This window comes from Hippocampus zosterae, chromosome 8 (assembly GCF_025434085.1).
Source record: "Hippocampus zosterae strain Florida chromosome 8, ASM2543408v3, whole genome shotgun sequence".
Lineage (NCBI taxonomy): Eukaryota > Metazoa > Chordata > Actinopteri > Syngnathiformes > Syngnathidae > Hippocampus > Hippocampus zosterae.
In genome coordinates, this window is record NC_067458.1 from 12,001,947 (window position 1) to 12,028,484 (window position 26,538).

Consider the following 26,538-nt stretch of genomic DNA (forward strand, 5'->3'; position numbering starts at 1 on the left):
TCAGCCAGACAAGCAAGCACAATATTATGGCAGCACTTATTTTGGCTCAAAAAGTACTGAGCCAAAGGAATATTATTTTCTTCCTCAAAAATACAAAAATTCATTTCATCAAACATTTGCTGGTCAGACTAATAGATTCGGGCAAACCATTTGTCAGGCAGATAACAATGTAAAATTAAAATAGAGTAACACAATATTGTCTTGACCAAATGTACCAACAAAGCTGAATTCTGCTATAATTTCATTGCAAACGTTTGTTTGTTTTTTCATTGAAACGGTGTACAATTGATTCAGCACAAGAATAAACAGTGTAAATACACCGGGCTTAGCGTAAATGCTAGAAGTGCCTGGCCCACTTTCATTAGGCTACCTGTACTAACTAATTTAAATTAACTGCAATCGAATAAAACAAATACTGCACTGAAATAAACATATGGCACCAAAACCAAGTTCCACAGACTGTGTTGTTAAAGATTTAGAAAAGTTTTCCAGAACCTTGCCTGCAGGACATGTCCACATTACTTTTACTGGAAGCTTATTAGCATGCTAACGATCGAGCTAGCTAGCTAGCTAGCTGTCTTATTGAATGATATTACCTTTGGTGGGCACTGTTAAACACGGTTATATTGAACAACTTCTATGTTACGGTAAGATAAACGAAAAGGAATTGCTTACCCGATGGTCATCCACGCGTGGTCGTGTTTGAGAGTAGGATTGTCTGGCTGCTTCACATGTTGGATTTTGTGTGACTGCTAATTGATGTGACTTATCAGGACGAGGGCGGGGAAAATGTGTGAGTCAGTCCGAAAAAGATGACATTTGAGGTCCTGCACAATGACGTCACTGAAAGTGTGTTAAAAGTGTGTTAAGTACCGAAGTTGGCCACTAGTTTTCCAAATGAAAAGTGAGTCGAAAGTTAAACACACTTAAACACACAATTTCTGAAAATTGTGCTCTTTCAGGACATCACTTATTTTTGGTGTGGGAGTATCCTCGTGAGCTCTAGAGTAGTGTAGACTGCGTGGAAATATGAGGACGCGAAAAATGTCCTCATTTTTCCACAGGTCCTCATTGTGAAGGTGTGTTATCATAAAATTGTCCTGAGATGTCATGAATACAAACGCACACACACACACACACACACACACACACACACACACACACACACACACACACACACACACACACACACACACACACACACACACACACACACACACACACACACACACACACACACAGTGAGGTGCCCATATTTTTTGTTATGGTTTTGATTTGTGGAGAAACTGATAAATTTTGAAGAAATAATCCATTGAACAAAAAGGCCTTTTAGGCTTGGATTTGGAGTCAAATGATAACATTGTGCATTTGGGATGGAGAGCATCTACGCTGTTGTGCACACCAGTGATGGGAGAGTGAAGATTAATGCTCTGATTAATACCAGAAACTAATCCCATAAGTGATATATATCCATACTCACTCCCACAAAAAAAAAACCCACACACATCAGTGCAATAATCTGGAATTTCTCCGGGAATGTCGATTCAGTGGCATTCGGAGAAAAAGATAAGTGCTGATTAGCCTTGTGTAAACCTTTGTGCATAAAGTACAGCAGGTAGACATCCACGCTAAATCAAGTCAGTCCAATGTTAAAACACACAATGCAAAATGGAATAAAACAATTTCCGAGCTTTGGCCACGCTGCTAGTGTTTGTTTGGACCTAGTTTTAACTCATGCCCGAGCATTGCCTAATGATGTGATATTCCCCAGAACCTGCAAGGAGTGTCAGGCATTTAAAAAAAAAAAAAAATTGGGTGGGTGTTGTCAACATACCCACACGCGTTCAACATATCCATTTTAATGTATCTTCGTGCTAAACAGAAGGCAATCATGTCATCAGGAACACCTCCAACAAAGGATATTTCCTACTTCCAGGCAGTCGAGAATGCAGCAAAGTTCTGTCCAAAATTTTAGCCTTCCCACGAGTTCTGTTGTGTTTGTACCGGTACCTTTTCTGCTGGCTTCTCCCCCATCTTTAGTAGTAAGCTCTACAGTTAGCCTGGCAAGGTAGTTCTGCCATTCTTTTTGGTCTTGAGGCACAGGTGTCTATGGACTATTAATTTTTTTTTTTTAAGTTACACTTTATAACTTATTTTAAAAAAATAATTCATCAATTTTAAAAGAAAACCTCTCGTCCGAAATATGCCGAAAGCATGTAAAAGAAAGATTTGTCAGTTAAAATAAAAAAAAAGAAATATTAACGCTGCCTTATCAACTGCGTGCAAGTTTTGCTGCAGAAGAAAACATTTAAGTGCTTATGAAACTAAACAATTGTGGTGGACAACAGCTTGCCTTTCTAGTAGAAGGATTGCAACATCTCACCTGGCATGGCGGCACTCCTCCCAAATCTCCTTTTTCACATTGGACACTTTCTCCAGTGTTAAGTGCTCGAGTGAACGTTGCTCGTGACAAATAGCCGTTAGTTTGACAAAGCACATGGCCGGGGTATTGGGGGTTGAATGGGTGCAATGGAGGCAATACAATCAGTCACATTGTGCTCTTCTGCTGCTCCTTGTCTTTGCGCTTTTCCCACTAAGTTCCACCGCCCTCATCCTCTTGTTGCTCCATGTTCCTGCGAGCCATCCTCTCTCGGCGCTCAGCCAGCCTCTGACAACGGGGGCAGTCCTTGGTTGCCCTGAAGCAGACGCGGTGGTAGCAAGCATGGCAGTCTGGGGGGGAAGGGGCGAGAAACATCATACAAAAACAAGTTAGATGTAATGCTGTCAAATAACATAAGATAAGATAAGATAAGATAAGATATCCTTTATTCGTCCCACACACATAAACCGCAACGTCAAAGAGAACAAACATGGTTCACGCAAAATAACCAGTCCGACTAGTTTTGCCTTGGAGGAACCGTGCCAGCCAATCAGAATGAGAGGCAGACTATAAAAGGTACAAAGGTGAGAAGCAGAGAGGCAGAAGGGAATAGCAAGCGGGAAGGTGAATGCCGTCGACCGCACTTTGAACCAGTTCAGACACATCCAGTCCATCCAACCGCGACGCGGCATAAACACAATTTCCACACTTTATGACCAACTATGAGGGACTGAGACAAAACAATGAGTAAAACATTCCAAAAGGTGTTTATTTCATGTTCACGTGGAATGAAACTCAAATAACAGCATGGAAATGTTAAAAGGTGGAAGAAAAAAAAAAGACCACACAAACACGTGCAAATAAAAATAAACAAACTGGCTTGAATGTCACTGCAATTTGCATGATGGCGACCAAACACGTGAATAGAATAAAAAGTGCAACACGCTGAGAAATGTTCCAAGTGAAATGCAGAAATGCCTGTACAAGCTGTCATTTTTCCACCTCTTCTGTGTCACCGTTTTGTTGTTGTTCTGGTCTTCCGACACGTTCAGCTTTGACAAAGGTTACCTGTTTTTATAGGATTTGAATAAATTCAACAACTGACTCACTTCTCCTGCCCTGTCGTGTTGATAGTTGACGTTGTGGTTTCCATTTAAAAAGGAGGATGTCCGCAGAGCCTGAAAACGCCTTAAATGCGATCTACCAAAATGAAGTCCTTAGTTCTACTGCTCTTACATTTGTTTTGAGGTCTTGGCTTCCTTAAACATGCGGCCACCCTAAAAAGGAACACGCTGAAAGCAGACAGAGCAAAGCAAGAAAGAGCAGGACACTGCAGCCTGAGTAAGCCCGACGTCTTCACCTCAAGCTATCCACCACCAAACAAGTGCCAAAAAAATAACCGTCCATAATCTTGCATTCACAAGCCACTTGACCAACAGTAAGAAAGTCCCCAAAAGTGCCAACGTGCTGAGAGTTGGAAGGAAGAAATGGAAAACTACCACATTGGGCTGAGGGAAGCTCAATCAGAAGAGAGTGACTGAATGTAGAGTGCAACCTTAAGAATTAAGATTTCAAAGAATTTTCAAGAATGTGTCAAATCGTGGCCTTGCTGAGAATCCAATTCTGTATCCCCCCCCCCCAATAATTCCAAAAAGCCAACTCCATTTACCTTTCAGAAAACAGTTCAGAAAAATTCTGGTCCAACACAGAAAAAGCAAAGACAATAAATAAGAGAACCTTCAGCTTCAGCTTTCGTCAAATGTCCACAATGACTCTCGTTGCTGCTTCAGCATTATCAGAAAATGGAACAGACACTTTACAAAACACCAATTCACCAAATAAAAATCGGTCACTTAAAATCTGGCCGGGGTAGGACGGTACATCACCACTCGAGTCTTATCATCAATGAACGTCGTCTTCATTGGCCCCCATCACCGTCCCTCCCTTGAAATGACTGTCTGCCTCTCGTGATTCTGCGGGCTCGACGAGTCTTTCGAGCTCGCCAGTTCGTTTGGACGGGAGCCGAATCCACTTGCCCATCGTCCGTCATGCTTGGCTCTTGGGAGAAGGCGGCAGACTGTTTCGGCACGTTGGAGACGGCTAATTTCTCCGCTTTTCCCTCGCTCTCCTCCATAGCTTTCCCCTCTCCCACCTCCACGGTGCCGCCTCCGGGCTCAGGCGATCTTCTCTCAGGCTCTTCATGTTTTTCTTCCTCCGTTGCTTTTGTTTTGCCGTCCTTGGGGTCTCCTTTAGAGAAGGTCCTGCCGAGACGGCCAAACCATCTCTCTTTGCTCCTTTGACCCTCCACCACTTCCTCTGAACTTTCCTGGCTGCTGCACGTCTCACTGTCACTGTCTGTCCTGTCATGCTTGGAGAGGCTCTGCTTCAGTCGCTCCAAGCGGAGAATTTTAAGTAAACTGATTCTTTTTGCATGACCCTCCTCCCCTTCCTCACGCTTTGGCCTGTCTTTACTGAAAACCGCATCTCTCTCCTCACTTCCTTTCTCACCATCCTTCTCAGACTCGCTCCCTGTTGTCACCTCCTGCTCCTCTTCAGTTCCGTGGTGCCAGGTAAAGGCTTTTGTTAATTTACCAGGCGAGAAGTGGCGAAATAATCCCGCTTTTGCCTTTCTCGCCTGTATATTGTCTGGTGACTTCTCTTGGCCCCCCCTGTCGGTCTCCTCCTCCTCAACCGACTCCAAATCCTCCTCCCCGCCCTCTCCCTCGTGCCGGTCCTTGGAGAGGGCCCTCGCCAGCCTACGAGGTTTGGAGAGCTTCCAGTCTATCCAGATAACGGGAGCAGAGCTCCGGCGAGGGGGCACTCGTAGGCCGCCCAGGCCTGCTACCAGCAGAGAGGGCTCACCTTCGCAGCGCTGGCACTTGCTCAGTTGAAAGGGGAAGATGATGTCTTTCTCGTTGCCACAGAACTCGCACACGAAGCCCTTTGCCTGGCACAACTGGAGAAGATCAACACAGAGATAAGCAAGAGAATTCATACCGCACACCGCTGAGCAAAATGAAGCCCTTCCGATTACTTTGTGACAAGCGGTCCTCGATTTAAGATGCTCTTAACTCCGTTAAAAGGCTCGACAAACTAGTATGCGTTGCAATGCCATTTGATCATATGTCACACAACCAAGGCTGTCACAACCAAATAAATTTTAGAAGCAAATATTCTATCGATCAATCGGATAACATTTGAGTGTGCATTCAGGTGTGTACTACAAAAACATCTTGTGTCAAAAAAAAATCAACAATCAAGCAATATCACACGAGAGTGGCTTGAGGTTATACTCAAAAACATGTTTTTAAACTTCAAGCATGTCATGCTTTTCAGCAGGAATAAAATGATTAACTCCGAGCTTGTGTTTTGTTTGTTCTTTGGCTTTGTATGACTTATTTTCAGCACTAATTCTCAAGGGAAAAAAATCAGCTTCAACATGAGAAGCCCACGAGAACATTGATGTGACAGAACCTTAGACCGCTGTGTGCTTTATTGTAACAGTTGGGGTTAACTTGTCATTACGTTTGTGTGACAGATGTTAAATGTTACTTGACCAATTTCTATACACTTAAGAAAGATTTTACGGTGGTGACAGGAACAGAATACTTCTAATTCCGTGATTATATAATCTTGCAGGTGTCATTATTTTCCCTTACAAATACTAACTCCAGATTGCCCCATGAAGAGATCTAAATTGATACTCTAGGAAATCTGATACCCGATTTGGCATTAGGAAGACACGGGGGGCTGAAGAGAACAAAGTCAATAACGCCCGTTAAAATCAGTTATAGTGACAACAAATATTTCAAGTCACTAAATAAGCAGAAAGCATTTGGAATACCCCTCCGTGAGCCGTCACCTTACCGTGGTGGAGGGGTTTGCGTGTCCCAATGATCCTAGAAGCTAAGTTGTCTGGGGCTTTATGCCCCTGGTAGGGTCACCCATGGCAAACAGGTTCTAGGTGAGGGGCCAGACAAAGTATGGCTCATAGACCCTTATGATGACTACAATATATGGACCAAGGTTTCCCTTGCCCGGACGCGGGTCACCGGGGCCCCACTCTGGAGCCAGGCCTGGAGGTGGGGCTCGTTGGCAAGCGCCTGGTGGCCGGGCCTACACCCATGGGGCCCGGCCGGGCACAGCCCGAAGAGGCAACGTGGGTCCCCCTTCCCATGGGCTCACCACCCATGAGAGGGGCCAAAGGGGTCGGGTGCTATGTGAGCTGGGCGGCAGCCAAAGACGGGGACCCTGGCGGTCCGATCCTCGGCTGCAGAAGCTAGCTCTTGGGACATGGAATGTCACCTCTCTGGCAGGGAAGGAGCCCGAGCTGGTGTGTGAGGCAGAGAATTTCCGACTGGATATAGTCGGACTTGCCTCCACACACAGCTTGGGTTCTGGTACCAGTTCTCTCGAGAGGGGTTGGACTCTCTTCCACTCTGGAGTTGCTCACGGTGAGAGGCGCAGAGCAGGTGTGGGCATACTCATTGCCCCCCGGCTCAGTGCCTGTACATTGGGGTTCACACCGGTAGACGAGAGGGTTGCCTCCCTCCGCCTTCGGGTGGGTGGACGGGTACTGACTGTTGTTTGTGCATATGCACCAAACAGCAGCTCAGCATACCCACCCTTTTTGGAGTCCTTGGAGGGTGTGCTGGAGAGTACTCCTGCTGGGGACTCCCTTGTTCTGCTGGGGGACTTCAATGCTCACGTGGGCAATGACAGTGAGACTTGGAGGGGCGTGATTGGGAGGAACGGCCCCCCCGATCAGAACTCGAGTGGTGTTTTGTTATTGGACTTCTGTGCTCGCCACGGATTGTCCATAACGAACACCTTGTTCAAACATAAGGGTGTCCATATGTGCACTTGGCACCAGGACACCCTAGGCCGCAGTTCGATGATCGACTTTGTAGTTGTATCATCGGATTTGCGGCCGCATGTTCTGGACACTCGGGTGAAGAGAGGGGCGGAGCTGTCAACTGATTACCACCTGGTGGTGAGTAGGCTCCGATGGTGGGGGAAGATGCCAGTCCGTCCTGGCAGACCCAAACGTATCGTGAGGGTTTGTTGGGAGCGTCTGGCGGAATCCCCTGTCAGAAGGAGTTTCAACTCCCACCTTCGACAGAGCTTTTCCCATGTTCCGGGGGAGGCGGGGGACATTGAGCCCGAGTGGACCATGTTCCGTGCCTCTATTGCTGAGGCGGCCAATCTGAGTTGTGGCCGTAAGGTGGTTGGTGCCTGTCGTGGCGGCAATCCCCGTACTCGCTGGTGGACACCAGCAGTAAGGGATCCCGTCAAGCTGAAGAAGGAGTCCTATCGAGCCTTTATGGCCTGTGGGACCCCAGAGGCAGCTGACGGGTATCGACTGGCCAAGCGGACCGCGGCTTCGGTGGTCGGCGAGGCAAAAACCCGAGCGTGGGAAGAGTTCGGTGAGGCCATGGAAGCCGACTTCCGGACGGCTTCGAGGAAATTCTGGTCCACCATCCGACGTCTCAGGAGGGGGAAGCAGTCCACCACTAACACTGTGTACAGTGGAGATGGGGCGCTGCTGACTTCGACTCGGGACGTTGTGAACCGGTGGGCAGAGTACTTCGAAGACCTCCTCAACTCCACCAACACGCCTTCCTTGGAGGAAGCAGAGCCCGAGGACTCTGAGGTGGGCTCTCCTATCTCTGTGGTTGAAGTCACCGATGTGGTTAAAAAGCTCCTCGGTGGCAAGGCCCCAGGGGTGGATGAGATCCGCCCGGAGTTCCTCAAGGCTCTGGACTTTGTGGGGCTGTCCTGGTTGACACGCCTCTGCAACATCGCGTGGTCAACAGGGAGAGTGCCTCTGGATTGGCAGACCGGGGTGGTAGTCCCTCTTTTTAAAAAGGGGGACCGGAGGGTGTGTTCCAACTACAGAGGGATCACACTCCTCAGCCTCCCTGGTAAGGTCTATTCAGGGGTGCTGGAGAGGAGGGTCCGTCAGGAAGTCGAGCCTCAGATTGAGGAGGAGCAGTGTGGTTTTCGTCCCGGCCGTGGAACAGTGGACCAGCTCTACACCCTTAGCAGGGTCCTTGAGGGTATGTGGGAATTCGCCCAACCAGTCTACATGTGTTTTGTGGACTTGGAGAAGGCGTTTGACCGTGTCCCTCGGGGAGTTCTGTGGGGGGTGCTTCGTGGGTATGGGGTACCGAACCCCCTGATACGGGTTGTTCGGTCACTATACCACCGATGTCAGAGTTTGGTTCGCATTGCCGGCAGTAAGTCGGAATCGTTTCCAGTGGGGGTAGGACTCCGCCAAGGCTGCCCTTTGTCGCCGATTCTATTCATAACCTTTATGGACAGAATTTCTAGGCGCAGCCGAAGCGTTGAGGGAGTCCGTTTTGGGGGCCTCAGTATTACATCCCTGCTTTTTGCAGATGATGTGGTGCTGTTGGCTCCTTCAAACGGGGCTCTACAACTCTCACTGGAGCGTTTCGCAGCCGAGTGTGAAGCGGTTGGGATGAAAATCAGCACCTCCAAATCTGAAACCATGGTCCTCAGTCGGAAAAGGGTGGAGTGCCCCCTCCGGGTCGGGGGGGAGATCTTGCCCCAAGTGGAGGAGTTTAAGTATCTTGGGGTCTTGTTCACGAGTGAGGGCAGGAGGGAGCGAGAGATCGACAGGCGGATCGGTGCAGCGTCTGCTGTGATGCGGACGTTGTATCGGTCTGTCGTGGTGAAGAAGGAGCTGAGCCAAAGGGCGAAGCTCTCAATTTACCGGTCGATCTACGTCCCAACCCTCATCTATGGCCACGAGCTATGGGTCGTGACCGAAAGAACGAGATCCCGGATACAAGCGGCCGAAATGAGTTTTCTCCGCAGGGTGTCCGGGGTCTCCCTTAGAGATAAGGTGAGGAGCTCGGTCATCCGGGAGGGGCTCAGAGTCGAGCCGCTTCTCCTCCACATCGAGAGGAGCCAGATGAGGTGGCTTGGGCATCTGATTCGGATGCCTCCTGAGCGCCTCCCTGGTGAGGTGTTCCGGGCATGTCCCACCGGGAGGAGACCCCGAGGAAGACCCAGGACACGCTGGAGAGACTACGTCACCCAGCTGGCCTGGGAACGCCTCGGGATCCCCCGGGGAGAGCTGGAAGAAGTAGCTAGGGAGAGGGAAGTCTGGGCTTCCCTGCTAAAGCTGTTGCCCCCGCGACCCGGCCCCGGATAAGCGGTAGATGATGGATGGATGGATGGATGGATGCATTTGGAATAAAAACCAAGGCTCTCTTACCACGCAGCCCGCTACGTGCACAGTGCCGAGTTTTAGCAACTCCTTCATGCGGGGGGCCAGTTCTCCATTGCGCACAGACAAAAGATCATTTAGGGAAAAAAGGTGCAGGTCCTCAGTCAGGTGACAGGGAAGGGAGTCAAACTGCTCAAGTACCCTGAGAGATGACAAGCATGAACTAATGACATTAGTATCGGTGTGACACCGGAAGTGATATTTTGTACACAGTGGACAAAGAGGGTGAATATCAAAAACACATAGCTTACTCCTTTGAAAAGCGACATGTCCTGAAGAGGGTTTTCATATGAAACAGCTGCATTCTCAAAACCTAAAATAGAAGAATAAGAGGATTAAAAAAAAAAAGATTTAACACAAAGCTAATTTGCTTTAAATTATGTTTTAACAACACAGTTGTCATCTGTCGTATTTAGAATTTAGAGGAAATAGGAATTGGCAGGAGACCACGGCAAAGCAAATGTAGGAGCTTTAAACCGTCTACAATTTCTTGGATTTTTCACAAGAGGTAACAAAGATAACAACATCCCATGTTTAGGCTTCGTTCATGTCAACATATACCATTATCTTGTCTGCAAAGCCACCAACAACAGAACAAACTACATTTGAGCAAGTGTGGCTTCCAAACCCTCCTGTTATCAACCAGTTGTCATGCTAGTTATCCGCTAACTTGTTTTCCAGGTTTTGTCATGTGACGTTGCGCAGATCGTGGATACTTCCCAACTTACTGTATGAAATACAATATCTCCACCTCCCATTTTATTCAATGACATTACACGACAGAACCTATTTTGTACATCACTTAGCCTCTCTGTGTTCACCACACGGCAGCAAGCCCGCAGCAATGACATGTATAACGCCTTCTCAGCATCGTCTTAACTGCTGCCGTGAATGAATGGTTTCTTTCATTCTGCTTTCCCAACCTGGTAATCGCGAGCCATGCAGATTCCATGACACAATTAGCATCTTCCTCAATCACTGCTTTTTGCGTCACATTTTGAACTTGCTGTGAAGAGGATTTCCATGACATTATAATGGCTCACCCTGACGGACTCCAGAGCCTTAACTTTCTTGTAAAGGGCACTGTTGATATCATTTGGATTGAAGAGGGGGTCTCCAGCAATCTTGGTCAGCAAGTCACGGGCAAAGTTGCTCACGTAGTATTTGCCGAAGTCCCACTTCATCAGAATTCGACCGGGAACCACTACTTGTGCATTCTCGTGGCAGCACTGGCAGAAGTAACGACCAAGGTACTCGCAGTAACGCAGTCTCTTAATGTAGTCTGTGCCACAAAGGATGAAAGGGTCGTTATAGAAATGTGTCAGCATGGCTTTTGTACCAATGATAAAAGGTGTCATAAGCGTTGAAAGAGCTGTGGGAGCATATTGCACCTGGGTCAATGCGAGTACCGCAGCCGGCACAGCGGTAATTCTGTTTCGCCGCAACGATCTTCCTCCTGATTGAAGAAACATTAAATCAGTTCGTTTTTTTTATTGAACAACAAGCAGAAAACGCGTTTCCTTTATTATGAAGGCAGTGACAAAGAACGCAAAATGTAGACAAAACAAAAGAAAACGATGGTGCTCACGTACTTGGGTGGAGGGTGAATATTGAAGATGATTTGTGGTCGGGGCGGTGCCCACTCAAGGTTTCCTCGTACTCGAATCCTTAGTTTATAGATGTCTGCATGCTCTCCGTCATCAGGAGAGATGGGAAGAGAATCCGGGATGGGCAGCAGCTGACAAAGGGCCGGCAAATCGAGTTATGACTTTAGTTGCAGCGGCAGCAACGTTGTAGTGTGCACAGTGCACCGCATGAGCAGGAAGACATACTTTCTGTGGCGCGTCATGTTCTGGAACCAGCCAGTCAAGCTCAGAGGCGGCAGGCAGCTGCATGCCTTCAAACTGTCTGAGCAAACCCATGGCGACCGACTCGGCTGAGTTGGATTGTAGGAAGGAGGTGGAACTGAAGGACAATCACAGAATTGATGCAGGAACAAACAAATAAATTACAACACACTAGTAGCAGTGCGCCGATACAAATACCACTTCTCAAGAATTTACTTATGTGTTTATTACTTTCTGTACGGTATTTAAGATGACTATGCTTAAATTGACACACATTACAACAGCACGGTTGCAAAGATGTGTTTTGTTCATTTGTCTGACAATGTGTCATTTAATCTGGTAACGTAGTCCGACAGAGCTTAATCAGTGGTTTCTTTTTATTAATGACTAAATCAGAAACTGATGATAGAATCCACTGCCGACACTTTTTATTAGAAAGTTTTATCGATTTACTGTGACAGCCATAGTGATGAAACTTTTACATCTTGCGCCCTCGTGTTCAGACTGAGACACAACTTAACTAAAAAGCCTCGTGTTGAAGTCTATTTAAAGGACATCCAGTTGGATGTAAAAATGTCAGTCATGAGTCAGTGTTATTCTAAAGTGTTATATTTGAGTGAAAAACGCTATTTTCATGGTTCGGAAGAATATTTGATTTCAACAAAATATGTTCATCACCATTGCAAGACATTATGGTAAAAGTAAGTATTCCTACTCATCCTCTGTCACAAAAAGTGGAATTGGCACTTTCCTATCAAACAGATGATTTAACTTGCCACACATCATTATTAGGTACACGTGCACAAGCTAATGAGGTCCAATGCAAGAACTGTATTAAAAATTCGGAATGTTCACTTGTCATCACAGACAGTAATTTAATAGGATGTTTATCAATGTACTTTGCAATGCTGTACAACTAAACTGTGTTAGGGCATTTAGATTGGGGTTACCTTGTGGATTTTTTTTTAAATTGTGCAGGTGAACCAAAATATCGAGTGAGCTACAACAATGTAAAGCAAAACATTTTTCACTTACATGGACTCTGAGCTCAGAAAAGACTTGTTGCTGGAGCTGACGCTGCGCTTTATGTCTGCTTCTGGAACATTACAAATGAGAACTCATTGTGGCATGTCATATCAGGAGAACAAACCTTGCTATACTATAAAGGTATCTGCAAGTATTCAGTGGATGATATTTCACCACGTATGGCAAATAACACTACTTATTACTAGAGCTAAGCAGCAGTGTTTTTAAAATACATAAAGAAATATTTTTTTAAATCAAAACAGAGGATTGTGTATTATTTGGCAAAGCAGAAGATCACCAACAATAATTATTATTAAACAGGGCTGTGAAATGAAGAAGAAAAAAATTCAAGGAAAGTTAAGGGGGCCTGCGTTAAGTTTTTGTCAGATTTGCCGAGTTGCAGTCAAAACATGTTCTACGCTCAGCTGGCATAAAACTGCGTGACGAGCTGTATTGAGCCGCGGTGTCGGAGGCATGGTCACCGCGCAAGGCTATTAAAGCCAAGTAGACCCCTACCCCTAACCCCCAATGGTTTTTAATGTAAATATAGAGGTTTTGTGAAAATCCTATTTTTAACAACAGAATCCGCTCCAGCGGAGATTTCACAGCCCTGATTAAACGATGTAATTAGTTATTTCAACCAAGACAAACTTAGTTATTAGAATTAAGACATACAGGACAGGGAATCCTCAGTTTGCGAAGGGTTGAAAGAGTCCAGAGTCATGTGGCACAAGAAGGAGCGCTCAGTTATAGCAGTACTTATATGTTGTGATTTCGATGTGTTTTTAATATTTTTATGGCCACCCATTCGTCCATTTTCTAATCTGTTTATCTTCCTGAGGGTCGGGGGCGTGCTGGAGCCGATCCCAGGTGTCTTCGAGCAGAAGGCGGGGTACCCCCTGAACTGGTTGCCAGCTAATCACAGTTCACACACAGGCAAACAAACATGCACGCTCACAATCACACCTCGGAGCAATTTAGAGCGTTCCACCAACCTGCAATGCACGTTTTTGGAATATGGGACGAAACCGGAGTACCCAGAGAGCACCCACGCAGGCACGCGGGAGAACATGCAAACTCCATGCAGGAAGGCCAGAGTCAGAGTCCGAATTGAACCCTGAACCCCTGTATTGTGAGGTCATTGTTTATGGCCAGTTTCCTGTTAATTATAATTTGACTCGAGTGTTCGCACAATGAGTGATATACTGCGGCCCATTGTGATTTGCTTTCAAACTTTGCACCACAGAACAGAACTTCATCGCAAACCGAGGATCCCTTGTACTGGTTTCTTTTTCTGAAGTGCTACTGAAAGGGTCACTAAAATCTCCATTTTACTGTTGTCACTCAAAGCAAAAAGCAGTTCGAATTTAGGTGGATAAAAGGAAGGAATGGTAATGTCTGCGACTAAAAGTATGACAGCTAACGAAAGCACGACAAAGAAAATGAGGACACACAAGAGGATTGATGGCAGCTATACAGATGCGTCTAACTAACCAGTCCCCCCCACAGACATCAACACCGTCCAAAAACATCACAGCACTGACCAACAATCACCGGCACAAAACCTTGCCATCTTGACTCCAAATTGAAAAGAAACATTTCTTTGCATTCTTCTGTGGCACAAAACATGCAACATGACCACAAAAGCAGATTTGACTTTGATTTGACTCAGACAATTGTTAATATCTTTGACGTAAGCGATGGGAACCAGTTCATCAGGACAGCCTACGAGACAGAATTTCTCAGTTTGGAGTCAAGAAGCGCGTTTCCTTTTTGGGGGAACCCTCTGAACAGCCAGCAGATACCTGAGAAGAGGGAGGCAAGCGACAAGGAGAGGCCGTTCTGAGACACCGCCAGCAGGGACTGACCCTCACAGCCATCTGAGAGACAAAAACTAACACTCAGCACTGCCGTCACTACACAGCACCAACATTTCAAACACAGACAAACATCGCTTACACTGCATGCAAAGACACGCACACACGTACATTGTCATACAGGCCCCAAGATGCACAAAATCCGAAGCACATGTCAGAAGACTACATAATACAAAAGACTCATACATGCACACAAGAAGTCACCCGCAAGTGCCGTTTACAAGCAAAACAAAGCAAGTCCATACATATCCATGACGTGCTTGAAACTCGGAACGCCAAACAACATCATTAGCAATCTCCAAATTACACATCAGAACCCAAAATGTGATTCTTATTCAGAGCAAAATACACATCATAAAATGCAATTTTTTTGCATCATTGTAATAGCCCAATAATTCCTAGATAGGGACTGGTAAAACATTACAAAAAACAGAAATGGTTCAACTCAGCTATTCTGCAACCTTGACATTTATGTGCGTTCAGTGTAAAACGGTGACAGGTTTAGTTAGCAGAATGAAGACAATGCGATGATGTGGTTATTTATGAATGTGGACCCAGAGCTTCCCTCTTCATTGCGTCAATTCAATTCCGTCCATTTTCGTACCTCGTAATTCACATTCCTCCACCTCCTCTGCAGAGTCAGAATCGGATAGGCCGTGATGGGAGTCCTGGGAGCTCCTCCGTGAACCGCTGCTATCAGTTGAATGGAAAACTGAAAAACCAACAGAAGTAGATTGATATGCAGTACATGAATCCAGTGGACCCCTGCATACCGGCGATTTGGCAAACGCGGATTCACCTGATTGCGGATTGTTTTTAAATATTTGTATTTATATATTTATGTGTGGGGGATAGCCAACATGGTTTTCATGGAAATCACTTATTGGAAGTACATCCCCACTTATTTTTTAAAAAAAAGGAATAATTACCAATATAATTACAAACACCGGAAATTCTTCACAATTCACAACTTTTCACTCTCACCCAAACCCCCATGAATAGTGGGGGTCCGCTTTATTACACTTAAGTGGCAGAGTTGCGGTCTTGTACTACATCTGATAACTGAACAGAATGTAATCGGGTCAATGCCACAAATGTCCTATATACGTAAATAAAAACCTTAAATGTAAAATTTTATGGATGAACTATAACAACAGAGCAGGTTCTGACTGGATGAACAGAAATTCCCAGATGCTCGCAGCGCGGCAAAGGGAGGCAAATACCAACACCCCACCCCCCCATTCTCAGTGACTGTACAAGTTACGGCTGGACGTGGCAATACATTTGCCACTATTCATTTTGCACAAATGGGTGAAGTTTAACAGCAGCTTACGGTGCTGTGAGGTCATGCAGGGCGGCAGGCGGCTGCGACGGATCTGCTGCCTTCGCAAGCGGATCTTCTGCTTGAGCTGCTGAATCTCAGAGTCACTGTCTCCTTCTTCCTCACCCTCCTCCTGCTGACGCCGCAGGTTGTACTTCATGAGCTCAATGGCTGCGATCAGGGACTCCGAGATGCTGAAGTGAGCGTTCTCCTGCAAAACGAAAAAAGAAATCAAAGCCTGTTTTAAGAGCTGACCGCTTTTTTTTTTATATCCCCTCTACATTAAGTGTCAACTCCAACATGATGAGTTAAGCATCAAGTGCTTTTTAATTGAGCACCTTTTCAAGGTCAGCACAGCTGCCAAAGTCCTGCTCTGACAGGTAGCTGATGAGGCTCTGGCCTTTTGATGGCTTCCTGAACAAACCATCTGGTGTCCTGCTGTACTGGGACCCATCTGAAGCAAAAAGAACAAAAATGTACTTAAAAACAGAATGCCATCAAACGAGAAGATTAAAAACACATTGCAGCAAAAGATGTTGCCTTATCTGCATGTGAAGACCTGGGCTTCAGCTGTGGTCAACAGCAGTTACTGCGCGAGTATGCTCGGATTCGTTTGGTTTATGTGTTCCACTGTTCTCCCAGAGTTCAATAAATGGCAGTAAAGCGCATTGGCGACCGTGGCTCTATGTTCAGAGAGGTAAGCGGTATTTCAACTCTACCAACTATTGTTTAAAAATGAACGAAACAGCAGGCGTAAGAACTATGAATCTGCAATATAGTGGGGGAGCAGTCAGTGAAATGAATTGTTCAGCATGCCTGCCAGCAAAGTCCAACATTGATTGTAGCTCTATTAAAAACAACATTTCATAACATCCTTGTTCTTTGATACAAGCTGAGCAAGATGCACTTTGTCAGGCAGGATATCTAAACTTACGAGGGTCCGTGTAAAGGGAAGTGGACGTGCTGGTGTCACTGGGCTGAAGTGAGAAAGGGCTGTACTCCTTACTGCAGCGGTCTTCGCTCTCTGTTTCTGGGGGATAAAGCATCCATATTGAGTGCCGCAGACTTTCATCGTCTACGCCACAACATTCATAATGATAGAAAAATAAAATGGATTTTTAAGTGAAGTTTTTTGTTTGCATGCAGAGACAAAATTATGGCTGCTGAGATTTGATGACTTCCATTAAATACACTGTCGTACAGATCCCATGGGCTGAAATAACACAATTTTCGCTTTAGAGCTTCACTTTGAAGTATGACTGATAGTGTGACCGCGACACAACAGCAAAGAAGGTGCACATGACTGTCTCAAAAGGAACAATCTTGACACAGAAATGGAATGTGATATAGGGGATGAGCAATGTTCATCCACATGCGGTGGAAAAAGAAAGAAGGGTGGAAGGATTCAAGTGATGGAGTACAGTGGAACTGCACTGACAACCTGCTACCGGATCCTCTATTATTATGGTGATTTTCCGGTGGGCCCCTCCTTCTCGCAAACAGTGGAAAAAGAAGAAAAGTACAAAGACAGCATGTTACCTCAATCAAGGGAAACCAGTGGGAGCAGAGAGAATACTGTCAAGAGGTTTTAGGATTGAGAAAAGGTTACGGTAGTCAATTAGTCATTCCTTTAAAAAATATGTTAGCAGTTCTCTTGGCTGACTCCAGTTCATACTGACCTTTCCTGAGTTTTTGGACAATCCCCGTGTCAGAAAACGAGCGGGTGTGTCCTCGGGACCCTTTGACTAGCTCTCTCTGGCCCTCTGAAAAAGACGAGCGCCTGAGTGGAGGAAGACCCAGAGAATTCGGCTGCAGGGATTGGTCTTTGCTCTCGCTAAGCTCGCTGCTGTGCGTGGAGCTTTGGGTGCTGCAGCGACTGCGTTGACCCAGGTTGCCGATGGCCAAGTACTCTGGACCGTCGTCATATTCGCCGTCACCAGAATCTCCTGTGTCGGGTTGTGGGGAGGTGAGCGAGGGAGACGCTAAAAGAGAGATGGAGGGTACGGATGCTTGTCCAGGAGGGGGTGTCACACCCCGCTCGCTCTCTTCCGGCCTGGTCAAACACATCCCGGGAAGACCTCGGCTGCTGGCTCGTGAGGTAGTATCTGTAACAGAATACAGACCATGCAACCATGAAGTCACAAGCCTTTCTATAAATTGCAAGAAAAACACACCAAAAAAACATGAGAACGGTGTTCAATTTGTCTAATTAATTTTGGAACCTATGCTGTGTTATTCAGAGGAAAATTCAGATCTTTAATGATTTTGTGCTCAGGTTAAAGTTATATTGAACATTGTGTGTATTTAACGAAGCAGATTTTGATTTTAATGAAACCCGATGTACTTGTTGATGGTGATGGTATAACACTAAATCTCAAATTTCAAATTTTAGGTCGATCGGAGAAGGGGTTTGGGAGCGCCGGCACCACCAAACTTTAATTATTTTCTCAAAAAGGGGTGTGGATTCCAAATCTGCAAGAATTTAGAAGATTTGTCCATATTTAAGTCACTTGACCTTCTGACTGAGAGTTTTACCTTGTGGATCACATGACCTTAACCACATTTTTCAAGAACGTAATCTCAAACATTTCCTCTAAAACAAAGAAGTTACAGAAATGTTCATTTCTTTTTTTTCTGTTTCACGGCAAGAAAGGAGTCAAATTTTCCATACCCTCAGATGTTCAATGAATTTTCATTTGGTATTCATTGAAAGTTGAATATTCATTGTGGGTATGGGTACTTTGACTCCTTGTTGCTACTAAACAAAAAATGTATCTCTGAAACGTTTTGATGTTCAAGAGATCATGTCAGAGATTACATTTTATGTTTCTTTTTTTGTTAAGGTCAGATGATCCACAAGGTCAATTTCAAGGTGAAATTCAGCGTCTAATGGTCAAGTTGCTAAGATTTAAACTGTTCTTCTAAATGAATGCAGATTTGGACTCCTTGTGGAATTCCCTTTCCAACAACCCCTGTTTTGTGAAGATTGAACCAGTAGTTACTGAGATGTTTGTCTTCGAAGGTTGGTGGCCATGCCCCTTTTTGTAAAGCTAATTAAAATTTGGTGGGCCACTGCTTGCAAACCCCTCCTTCAACTTACCTAAAATTTGAGATTTAGTTTTGTGCTATCACCATCAAGAAGGACACCAAGTTGCATTATAATTAAAATCCACTAGGTTAAATGTGTCAGTTTTTTTGGGGTGTGATTTGGCATGGAATGACCCATAGCATGCAAAGAAAAATCCTGATTTAGAAAGGAAACTCACTGTTCCCTAAATAAATCCATAGTTGACGCATTCTGGTTGACCACCAGGTTGCAATGCTTATTGTGATTTAGTAATCTTTCCTCACTTGTGCTGATGCTGCCTCCTATCATGTTGCCGCTGGTGTTGGTTGCAGCCACATCTCTGAGGGAGCAGTTAGATGTGGTAAGCCTGCGGTTTAAAGACTCTCTTTTGGGTGTCGAGTCAGGGCTTCTCCAGGGCCCACCAGCGCCGGGCAACACACACAGGCTCTGGCTCTTCAACAGGCCGAGGCACGGAGGGTTCTTGAGAGGGGACAGCTGCAGGATGGAAACGTGAACAGGTTAGAGCAAGGATACGTAATCAATGAAAGGTCATGTGAAATCAACACTCCGAGCCGAAATGAAAATCAGACCTACCCCCACTGTGTCTATTTGAGCCAACAGTTTGGGGTTATTTTGTTCCACAGCTTCAAGACACTGGAACATGGCGTTGACGTGTGATTCGCTGAGCAGGAAGGCATCTTCTAAAAAAATTGTAAAAAATAAAAAAATATGAATGAGTGAATTGAACAAACAAGTGTTTACAGAGGGATAGAGAAAATAAGTGACGATGGTATATCCTAAAGGCAATTTCATGAACAAATTTCTTTACCATTGTAGTATTTGATTGCATGTCCCTGACGCCTGAGCAGAGGTTTCAGCTGAGCCGACAGCATGTGGACTTGCAAGCTGTAAAGCAACCAGCGCTCGGCTTTGTAGCTTTCACCGGCACTCTGCACCCTGCTGCTCACTACCGGCTCCAGCTTACTGAACTATGGACGGATGAGAAGAAGCGACAGCAAGACAACAATTCAAATAACCACCAACTGTGGCAATTTTCTTCATTCATATGATAAATCAGTCAAACATCATAGTTTGCTGTTCATGTCTCGGCTATCTTATTTAGCTATGTGAAGGAGAAGAAGGTACATGTGCCGCCTACAGCCACTGGAGAGAGATAGCATAAAAATGAAAATAATTTAAATTGACAATTAGAACAAATAGGAATTTCATACATTGTATAAAATTCATGATATTAAATTCATATAAAAGTATACAATTCATCTATTGCTAAATCGACTTGAATGCCTGCATTAAATAATGTGCCAAATGAGTGTAAGTATCATCATGTACCTGTTCAACATGTGAGGCAAGGTGAGGGCTGATGTGTCGAACAAACCAGACAAATGGCCAGTAGTCTCTTTGCTTGTAGTACACCTGCAACCCCCGCCCCCACAAAAAAAGCTAGTCTAAGTCATTTATGCATAGATGTAACTGACAATATAGTCAACTTGGATTTAAAAAAATTATAATAATAATACATTTAAATGACAACGTGCATTCAAAACTGGAGGGCACATAACTGTCCTAGTGTTCAGTTTGCCATCATAAAAGATCTTTCTGTGTTTTCGGGCCACCACGCGCATGCACGAAAGAGATTCATTTTCTTGAAAGCCTGTGACATTGTAATACAGTGATCCCTCGCTACTTCGCAGTTCGTTTATTGCGGGTTCAGTGCATCGCAGATTTTTTCAAACATATTAATTTTTATTTTTTTAACATACAGTATACATGGAGTACAGTACTGTATATGTTGCTCTATGTGACTCGCTGGTGTTTTGCAGCTTCTCGTGGACCGTTTGCGGACTTTAAAATTTTTTTTTTTTTTTTTTTTTTTTTTACCCGTTTGTTAATTTGGACAATACTTTGCGGATTTTCGTTTATCGCGGGTGGTTTTAGTCCCCGTTAACCGCGCTAAACGAGGGATTACTGTATTGTATCAGGTTGAACTGGTTTCAGTGGCAAATATTGATATAATCATGACAGTTTAGAAGTTGGAGTACTGTACTATCATTACATAAATTCAATTTCTCTAGAAATGGAGAGTAAATGTCATTTCAAGTCCAAAAATCTTCGGCTAATTCATACATAATATACCTTTTCTTGGTCTTTATTTGTGGTTTCAAAGAAAAGGTGCCGTGATGGAAAAGAGGAAAAATATAATAACCACTGAGCCAGAATTCAAACTACCGGTAACTGTATTGTACTCATGAGTAACATGCATCTCTTTCCAGGATTCTCGGGACAATGTGGCAAAAGCGACAATAATAAAAGAAGAATGGAATGTGCACCGCAAAGCGGAGTATGTCGAATCTTCAAATGAAAAGACTCACTTGACAGGAAGAATAAAATTCAGTTACATTTAAATTGTCATGGTCAACTTATTTCTACACTTATATGACAATCCCCTCTCTTCCCTCACTTGTGGATTCAAGTCACACATACAGCATGATGTGTCATCCAAGGCTGAGTAATTTTACTTTGGCTTATTTTCCAGTGAGAAATTTATCATACTTTATCCTTAAATTGCAAATATTTATTAAACAGTTAAAACATTTCCTGTGTACTTAATAAATGTTTGACCTACAACGATATACAGTACTTTCGAATGCTTTTTGGGGGCTTTTGTTTGATGCTCAGCATCAAAAATAAAATTAAGTGCCTGAATTCACACAATGTATACATAAAGAAAAGCAATAATCGTAGTGTCAGAGGTTCGAATATTACCCAGTGAAACTTAGCTCACTTGACTGCATTTCAAACTAAAATGAATCTTTTGTCAATTTGGTTGCAACAATAAACTAGTCTGAGTATCTGACCTGCTCATTCTTCAGTCCGTGACTGAGAATGTTGTTCATGTCCTTGTGCAGGCGCTGCAGGCCGCCGTAGCGGGACCAAACATTGGGGTTGTTTGTGGACAGGAGGCCCTCCACGGTGGTCTTCAGGCTGGACAACAACTTCCAGAGCTCCCGCCTGGCGCGACGGTCATACGGAGCAGAATAAAAACATGAGGGGAGGAAGTTTAGGAATGAGGAAGTACGGAGAAGTGCTGCAGAGTTATGACTGAATTACTCAACTCGGCTAAAATACATTTCCAGGGATTGAGTGTTCAGTTCCAGTAAGTGTACTTCAGCAACAGAGTCAAAGTGCTGACAGCTAATAAATGAGAGACAAAACATCCCTAGTTTATCTTGTCATAGATAAATCCCTTTTCACAAAGGATCCTCAAAAGTAGCGTTTTAACCCCGTGTCAAATGCCACAAAAGTTGTACAATCTGGTTGATATGAACAATTTGATTAAGATCAGTGCTAGACATAAAATAATTTTATCAAAACATAGATAATATGTTGCTGAAGCATAATGCAGTAGTTTTGCTTCCTTTTAGTTTTGTGACACAGTTGTTGTTAACTAAATGTGGAAACATTACCTCAAGCATTGTAGCATTAAAACAAGCACAATGCATGACCTCATGTTGTGATGTCAAGCATCGTCGATGCATTGCGCATTGTCCTTAGGATGGTATGTGCTATTCCAAACATTAACTGACTTCCCAGAACTATTCTGTATCTTTAGCTTGATGTCATATCCGGGGAATGCTGAGGCGCCAGAAATGTTAATTTAAAAAATGACTTTCTTAAAGCCATTAAGCACCCACTTCTATCTACAAAAGACTTCCTCCCGTGTGCCTCAAGTCAGCAGACAGGAAGGCTGCTGAGAAGCTGCCACTAAATCATTGCAACAATAAATGTCTTATCAGGAGAACGAGCAAGTGATAGCAAATTCTTTGAGGGTCAGCTAAGAAACACGGGTCATGTGGCTTCAGCTGCCATGTGGCGTGTTCCAACAGTCATGAAATATGCTACGGGAATGGGAGGATCCAATATGAACTCACTAGAGCTCCTTGGTTGTGTGACTGCACTCTACCAAATGACAATAAATTTAATCACGTCTTAAAGACACTGCTAACTCGTGGAGTGTGAGTCCATGTGTGTGTGTGCAAGTGTTCTTTGTTGACAATCACGTGTGTGTTCCTTGCTAACAAACATGTGCCGGAGTTCTTTGTTTACAATCTTTTGAAGTGTAAACAACAATGTATATGGTCGAGCCAAGTCCTAAACACTGAAATTTTCTAAACACCAAATAAAGAACTAAATGTCCGCCAAGAGTTCAATTGGAGGTGTCAATTAATCAATTAATTGACAACTCATTGATGAGTAGTCAATTCATCAATTAATTGCCAACTCATCGATGAGTAAATTAATTGATAACTATTCGAATACCCTGATTTCAGCCTCTCAACAGTAATTATTCAATGACCAAACCAATAACTGAATTAGTTTTATAAAAGGTTGTTGAGTACAACATCAAGGCCAAGTCCACACAAAAGCGTGGTTTGGGATTAGCTTAGTTGCTGGCTGCTTGACTGCAGTGTGTGGACATGAAGAAGCAGGTGAATGAAAGAAGTGTCCGCATGCCCCAAAAATTTTGTCCTTTGAAATTTGAAAATTACAAATTACTACACTGCGATCATGACTTTAATTCATTGTTCAGCCCGATAGAACCTGTCCTTCATAATTCACTGAAAATCCTCATTTACTGTTTCTGTGCTTAGGCCAAAATAAGATAAGTATCAGTTTGGCACTACGTAGTGGGACTTGGTGTTATTTTTGTTGAAGTGTTTTTTTTTTTCATGAAATCCTGTGTTTTGTTGGCTGTTTTTGAATGCACCTTGTTCACCTTGATTGACTTCATATCTTACAGGAAGTAATTCTGTATTATAAACTGTATTGCTTAAAAACAAACATTATCGGTATTGTAGTTTACTTACCCTTTTACATGTGAATCTTTTCTATTTTTATCAGTGTTTTTCATAAAAACATTGAGTGTAATTACATTTTACTACTATATTAGCTTCGGTTAGGGTGCGTTCCGACCTACGTATCAGGTTTCAGACCAGAGCAACAGCACCAGAAAACAAGTCCGTGACCAGTGTGTTTGTGTGACCAGTCGCTCGCTACCAGGCCTGACTAGTTAAATTCCAAGCGACTGTACACACCAGTTTCTGATAAAACACAAAGGTGAAAGTTCTCGCTTCCAGTGCACCCTGCTCCACCACGCGCGCACACACGACAACCATGCATAGTTAAAAATGAATCTCGTTTGGCAACTTGAGAACTGTCATCGCGATTGACAGCTAGTTAGCCTAGCTACTGAGCCAGGCGTTAGCTTTAACAGTTTAGCTGGCTGACAATCATACATATGAACGCACAATGTTGTCACGTCGCAAATATATCCGTCGTGCAAAACATTTTTATTACTTGTGCGTTAAATACGTCAGACCCATCCGGAGAGCCCGACACACTCCCGGCCGGCTGTCACTCACCTGCGCTCCGCCGCCTCACCGTCAGACGTTATCTCCATGTCTTGGCTGGAATCGAGTGCAGAAAGACAACTGGATTTGCTGAATGTCATATCAGCAGCATGTTAGATTCTCAAAAATATGCATTAGTTTGCAATTGTCTACCACTCAAGCCCGCCTGCCCGAGCCCTGAATCGAAACAGTGAAGGAAGCCACGTGACCTGCTAGCAGCTGCCAGTGGGCGGAGGTGCCTCGATAACGCTGCATCCTTTGGGCATAATCTGACTTTTACCTGTGCGTAAATTTACATCATCCGTCTTTGGTACTATTGTAGAAGCTCGCATGTGCTATCGTAGCCCTACGCTGTCTATTCTAAAATAAATGAGCGGCGAAAAGGGAACAAAATGAATACACTATTGCTTGATTTCCATCGGTCAACGGTGTCCCCTGCCGTTCGTTTCCGATAGCGCACCGTAAATATTGGTCCAAGATGGCGGCTGAAGTACGCATGCGCGGGAATGATTTGGAGCCAACCTGTTCGTTACTAAAAGAATGACAACTTATATTTCTGACCACAAGATGGGGCAATTTACAGTCTGTTGTGGCGCTCGCACACTCGTAATCAGTAACAAGTTTCTCATAACCCAAAACAGAATTATGTTTCTTTGAATGCATTATTTTCAAAGTCATTGGTTGTGTAATTTTTAAATAGTAAATTACTTTGTGGGTTCAAAAGTACGTATTTAAAACCGATTACTTAAATACAAACAATACTATTACAACAACAAAATAAATACACATTAAATATATCCACCATCCATTTTTCGATCCGTTTTATCCTGAACCGGTTGCCAGCCAATCGCAGGGCTCAGAGAGACGTACAACCATCCGCGCTCACACTCACACCTAGAGACATTTTACAGCAGGGGTCCCCAAACTGCGGGCACATTTGACCCGGCCCTCTAACACTCCTGTTGTCTTCGGGTCAAAATGACCCGTCACTGTGTTAAAACCCCCCCAAAAAACCCTAAATGATCATTTTTTTACTTTTTTTACTTTTTTAACTTGAAATTTTAGGACTTTTCCTAGATTGTCCCCAACTGCAGAAAATCTTAAATGTTTTTATTCACATTTCCATGGAAGCTGTACAAAAAAAAGTACAAAGGTGGTCTTCGGGGGAAAATGACCCATGAGGGTCATAGGGTTGAAATCAAGGTCACAACGTTATTTACACACCATAGAATGTTTCAGTATTTTAGTTGTGTCTCAGATCAATTAGTAGAACACGTGAACAAGACGGTAGCAGACATAAACAAGACAAGATAGGTGGCGTTCTGTAGATGGCAGAACACTTTTTTTGTGGATTTCAAGGGGCTATAAAGAGAGAGAGTTATTTAGTTATTATTTATTTCATTAATAGTGTTATTATTTGTTTCATGACTTTTTTTCTGTAAAGAACCTGGAAAGGGTTATTTGGTTATGTGTGGCTTTCTGGGAAACAATAAATTTTTTAAGCTCCCCTACGATATTTGATGTTACAAACTGACATTGGCCCCCCATCAGAGAAGGGAAAAGTTATGTGGCCCTCACAGGAAAAAGTTTGGGGACCCCAGTTTTAGAGTGTTCAATCAGCCTCCCATGCATGTTTTTGGAATGTGAGAGGAAACGGAATATCCGGAGAAACCCCACGCAGGCCCGGGCAGAACATGCAAACTCCACACAGGATCAAACCCACAACCTCTGCACTGTGAGGCCAACGCGCTAACCACAGGACCACCAGTCCGCCATTATTAAATATATTGCAATCAAATATATAATAATAATAATTAAATGATGTGAAAGACAATTGTAATTGCACTGCGATTTATCCATTTTGTGTTTATATTGCACTTAATTGAACGGTGTTTGTTGTTTTTTTTCCTCTTTCTTCTTTCTACCTACATTCTTGCTGCTGGAGGCTATAAATTTCCCCAGTGTGGGACTAATAAAGGATATCTTATCTTATAATACCAAATGCATTACAATACAAGCCTGCTGCTACCTAGTGTACCTCATGTTAGTTACGTCATACCAATTTGCTGGTACTGTACTTGTCTGTGACCTGAAAAAATATCAGTCATGTTGTCACTAAACAACCACTGGGTCAGTGGTTAGTACATATACCTCACAGTTGTGAGGTTCAGGGTTTGAGTCTAGGTTCTGTGTTGAGTTTACATGTTCTCACGTGGTTATACCTCGGGTTCTGGATGGAAATGCCATCAATTGCTTCCGGCCCCACATCGACCTCTTTTTGGTGAGCATGTTTTAGCCACCAAGGGGTAGTTTAATACAGATATGGGAGGAGATAA

General features: G+C 44.0%; 3 protein-coding genes across 11 annotated transcripts in view; 2 read left to right on the plus strand and 1 right to left on the minus strand.

Annotated features, from left to right (window-relative positions):
* Positions 1–26,538, plus strand: part of LOC127606362 (profilin-2-like) — a 437,001-nt gene that overhangs the window by 337,774 nt on the left and 72,689 nt on the right. The window lies entirely within an intron of this gene.
* Positions 1–26,538, plus strand: part of LOC127606306 (arf-GAP with coiled-coil, ANK repeat and PH domain-containing protein 2-like) — a 395,843-nt gene that overhangs the window by 212,740 nt on the left and 156,565 nt on the right. The window lies entirely within an intron of this gene.
* On the minus strand, positions 1,195–24,658 carry rubcn (rubicon autophagy regulator). 6 transcript variants are annotated; one of them, XM_052074479.1, is made up of 22 exons: positions 24,215–24,656; positions 21,650–21,803; positions 20,124–20,207; positions 19,603–19,762; positions 19,368–19,474; positions 19,058–19,268; positions 17,386–17,811; positions 17,148–17,195; positions 16,641–16,736; positions 16,045–16,160; positions 15,719–15,917; positions 14,990–15,097; positions 14,314–14,388; positions 12,518–12,578; positions 11,468–11,600; positions 11,228–11,373; positions 11,027–11,091; positions 10,679–10,917; positions 9,887–9,948; positions 9,624–9,777; positions 5,243–5,336; positions 1,195–2,730 (listed from the first exon to the last, which is right to left on the minus strand). In XM_052074479.1, exons 1-22 carry the CDS (start codon positions 24,301–24,303, stop codon positions 2,594–2,596), a joined length of 2,964 nt encoding a protein of 987 aa, XP_051930439.1. In that variant the 5' UTR covers positions 24,304–24,656; the 3' UTR covers positions 1,195–2,593. The 6 variants fall into 6 exon arrangements, with proteins under 6 accessions (XP_051930439.1, XP_051930440.1, XP_051930435.1 ...); XM_052074480.1 differs by lacking the exon at positions 14,314–14,388; XM_052074475.1 differs by lacking the exon at positions 1,195–2,730 and having other exon boundaries at positions 3,129–5,336; positions 19,368–19,471; positions 24,215–24,658.

What these genes read in the sequence shown, in the direction of transcription:
- rubcn (XM_052074474.1), bottom strand. Translation starts at nt 24,303, where the DNA reads ATGACATTCAGCAAATCCAGTTGTCTTTCTGCACTCGATTCCAGCCAA. An exon ending in TGTCCAAAAACTCAGGAAAG is followed by an intron (nt 17,196 to 17,385) that starts GTCAGTATGAAC and finishes GTTTGCGAGAAG; the next exon opens with GAGGGGCCCACCGGAAAATC. An exon ending in GGAGGAATGTGAATTACGAG is followed by an intron (nt 14,389 to 14,989) that starts GTACGAAAATGG and finishes TTTGTCTCTCAG; the next exon opens with ATGGCTGTGAGGGTCAGTCC.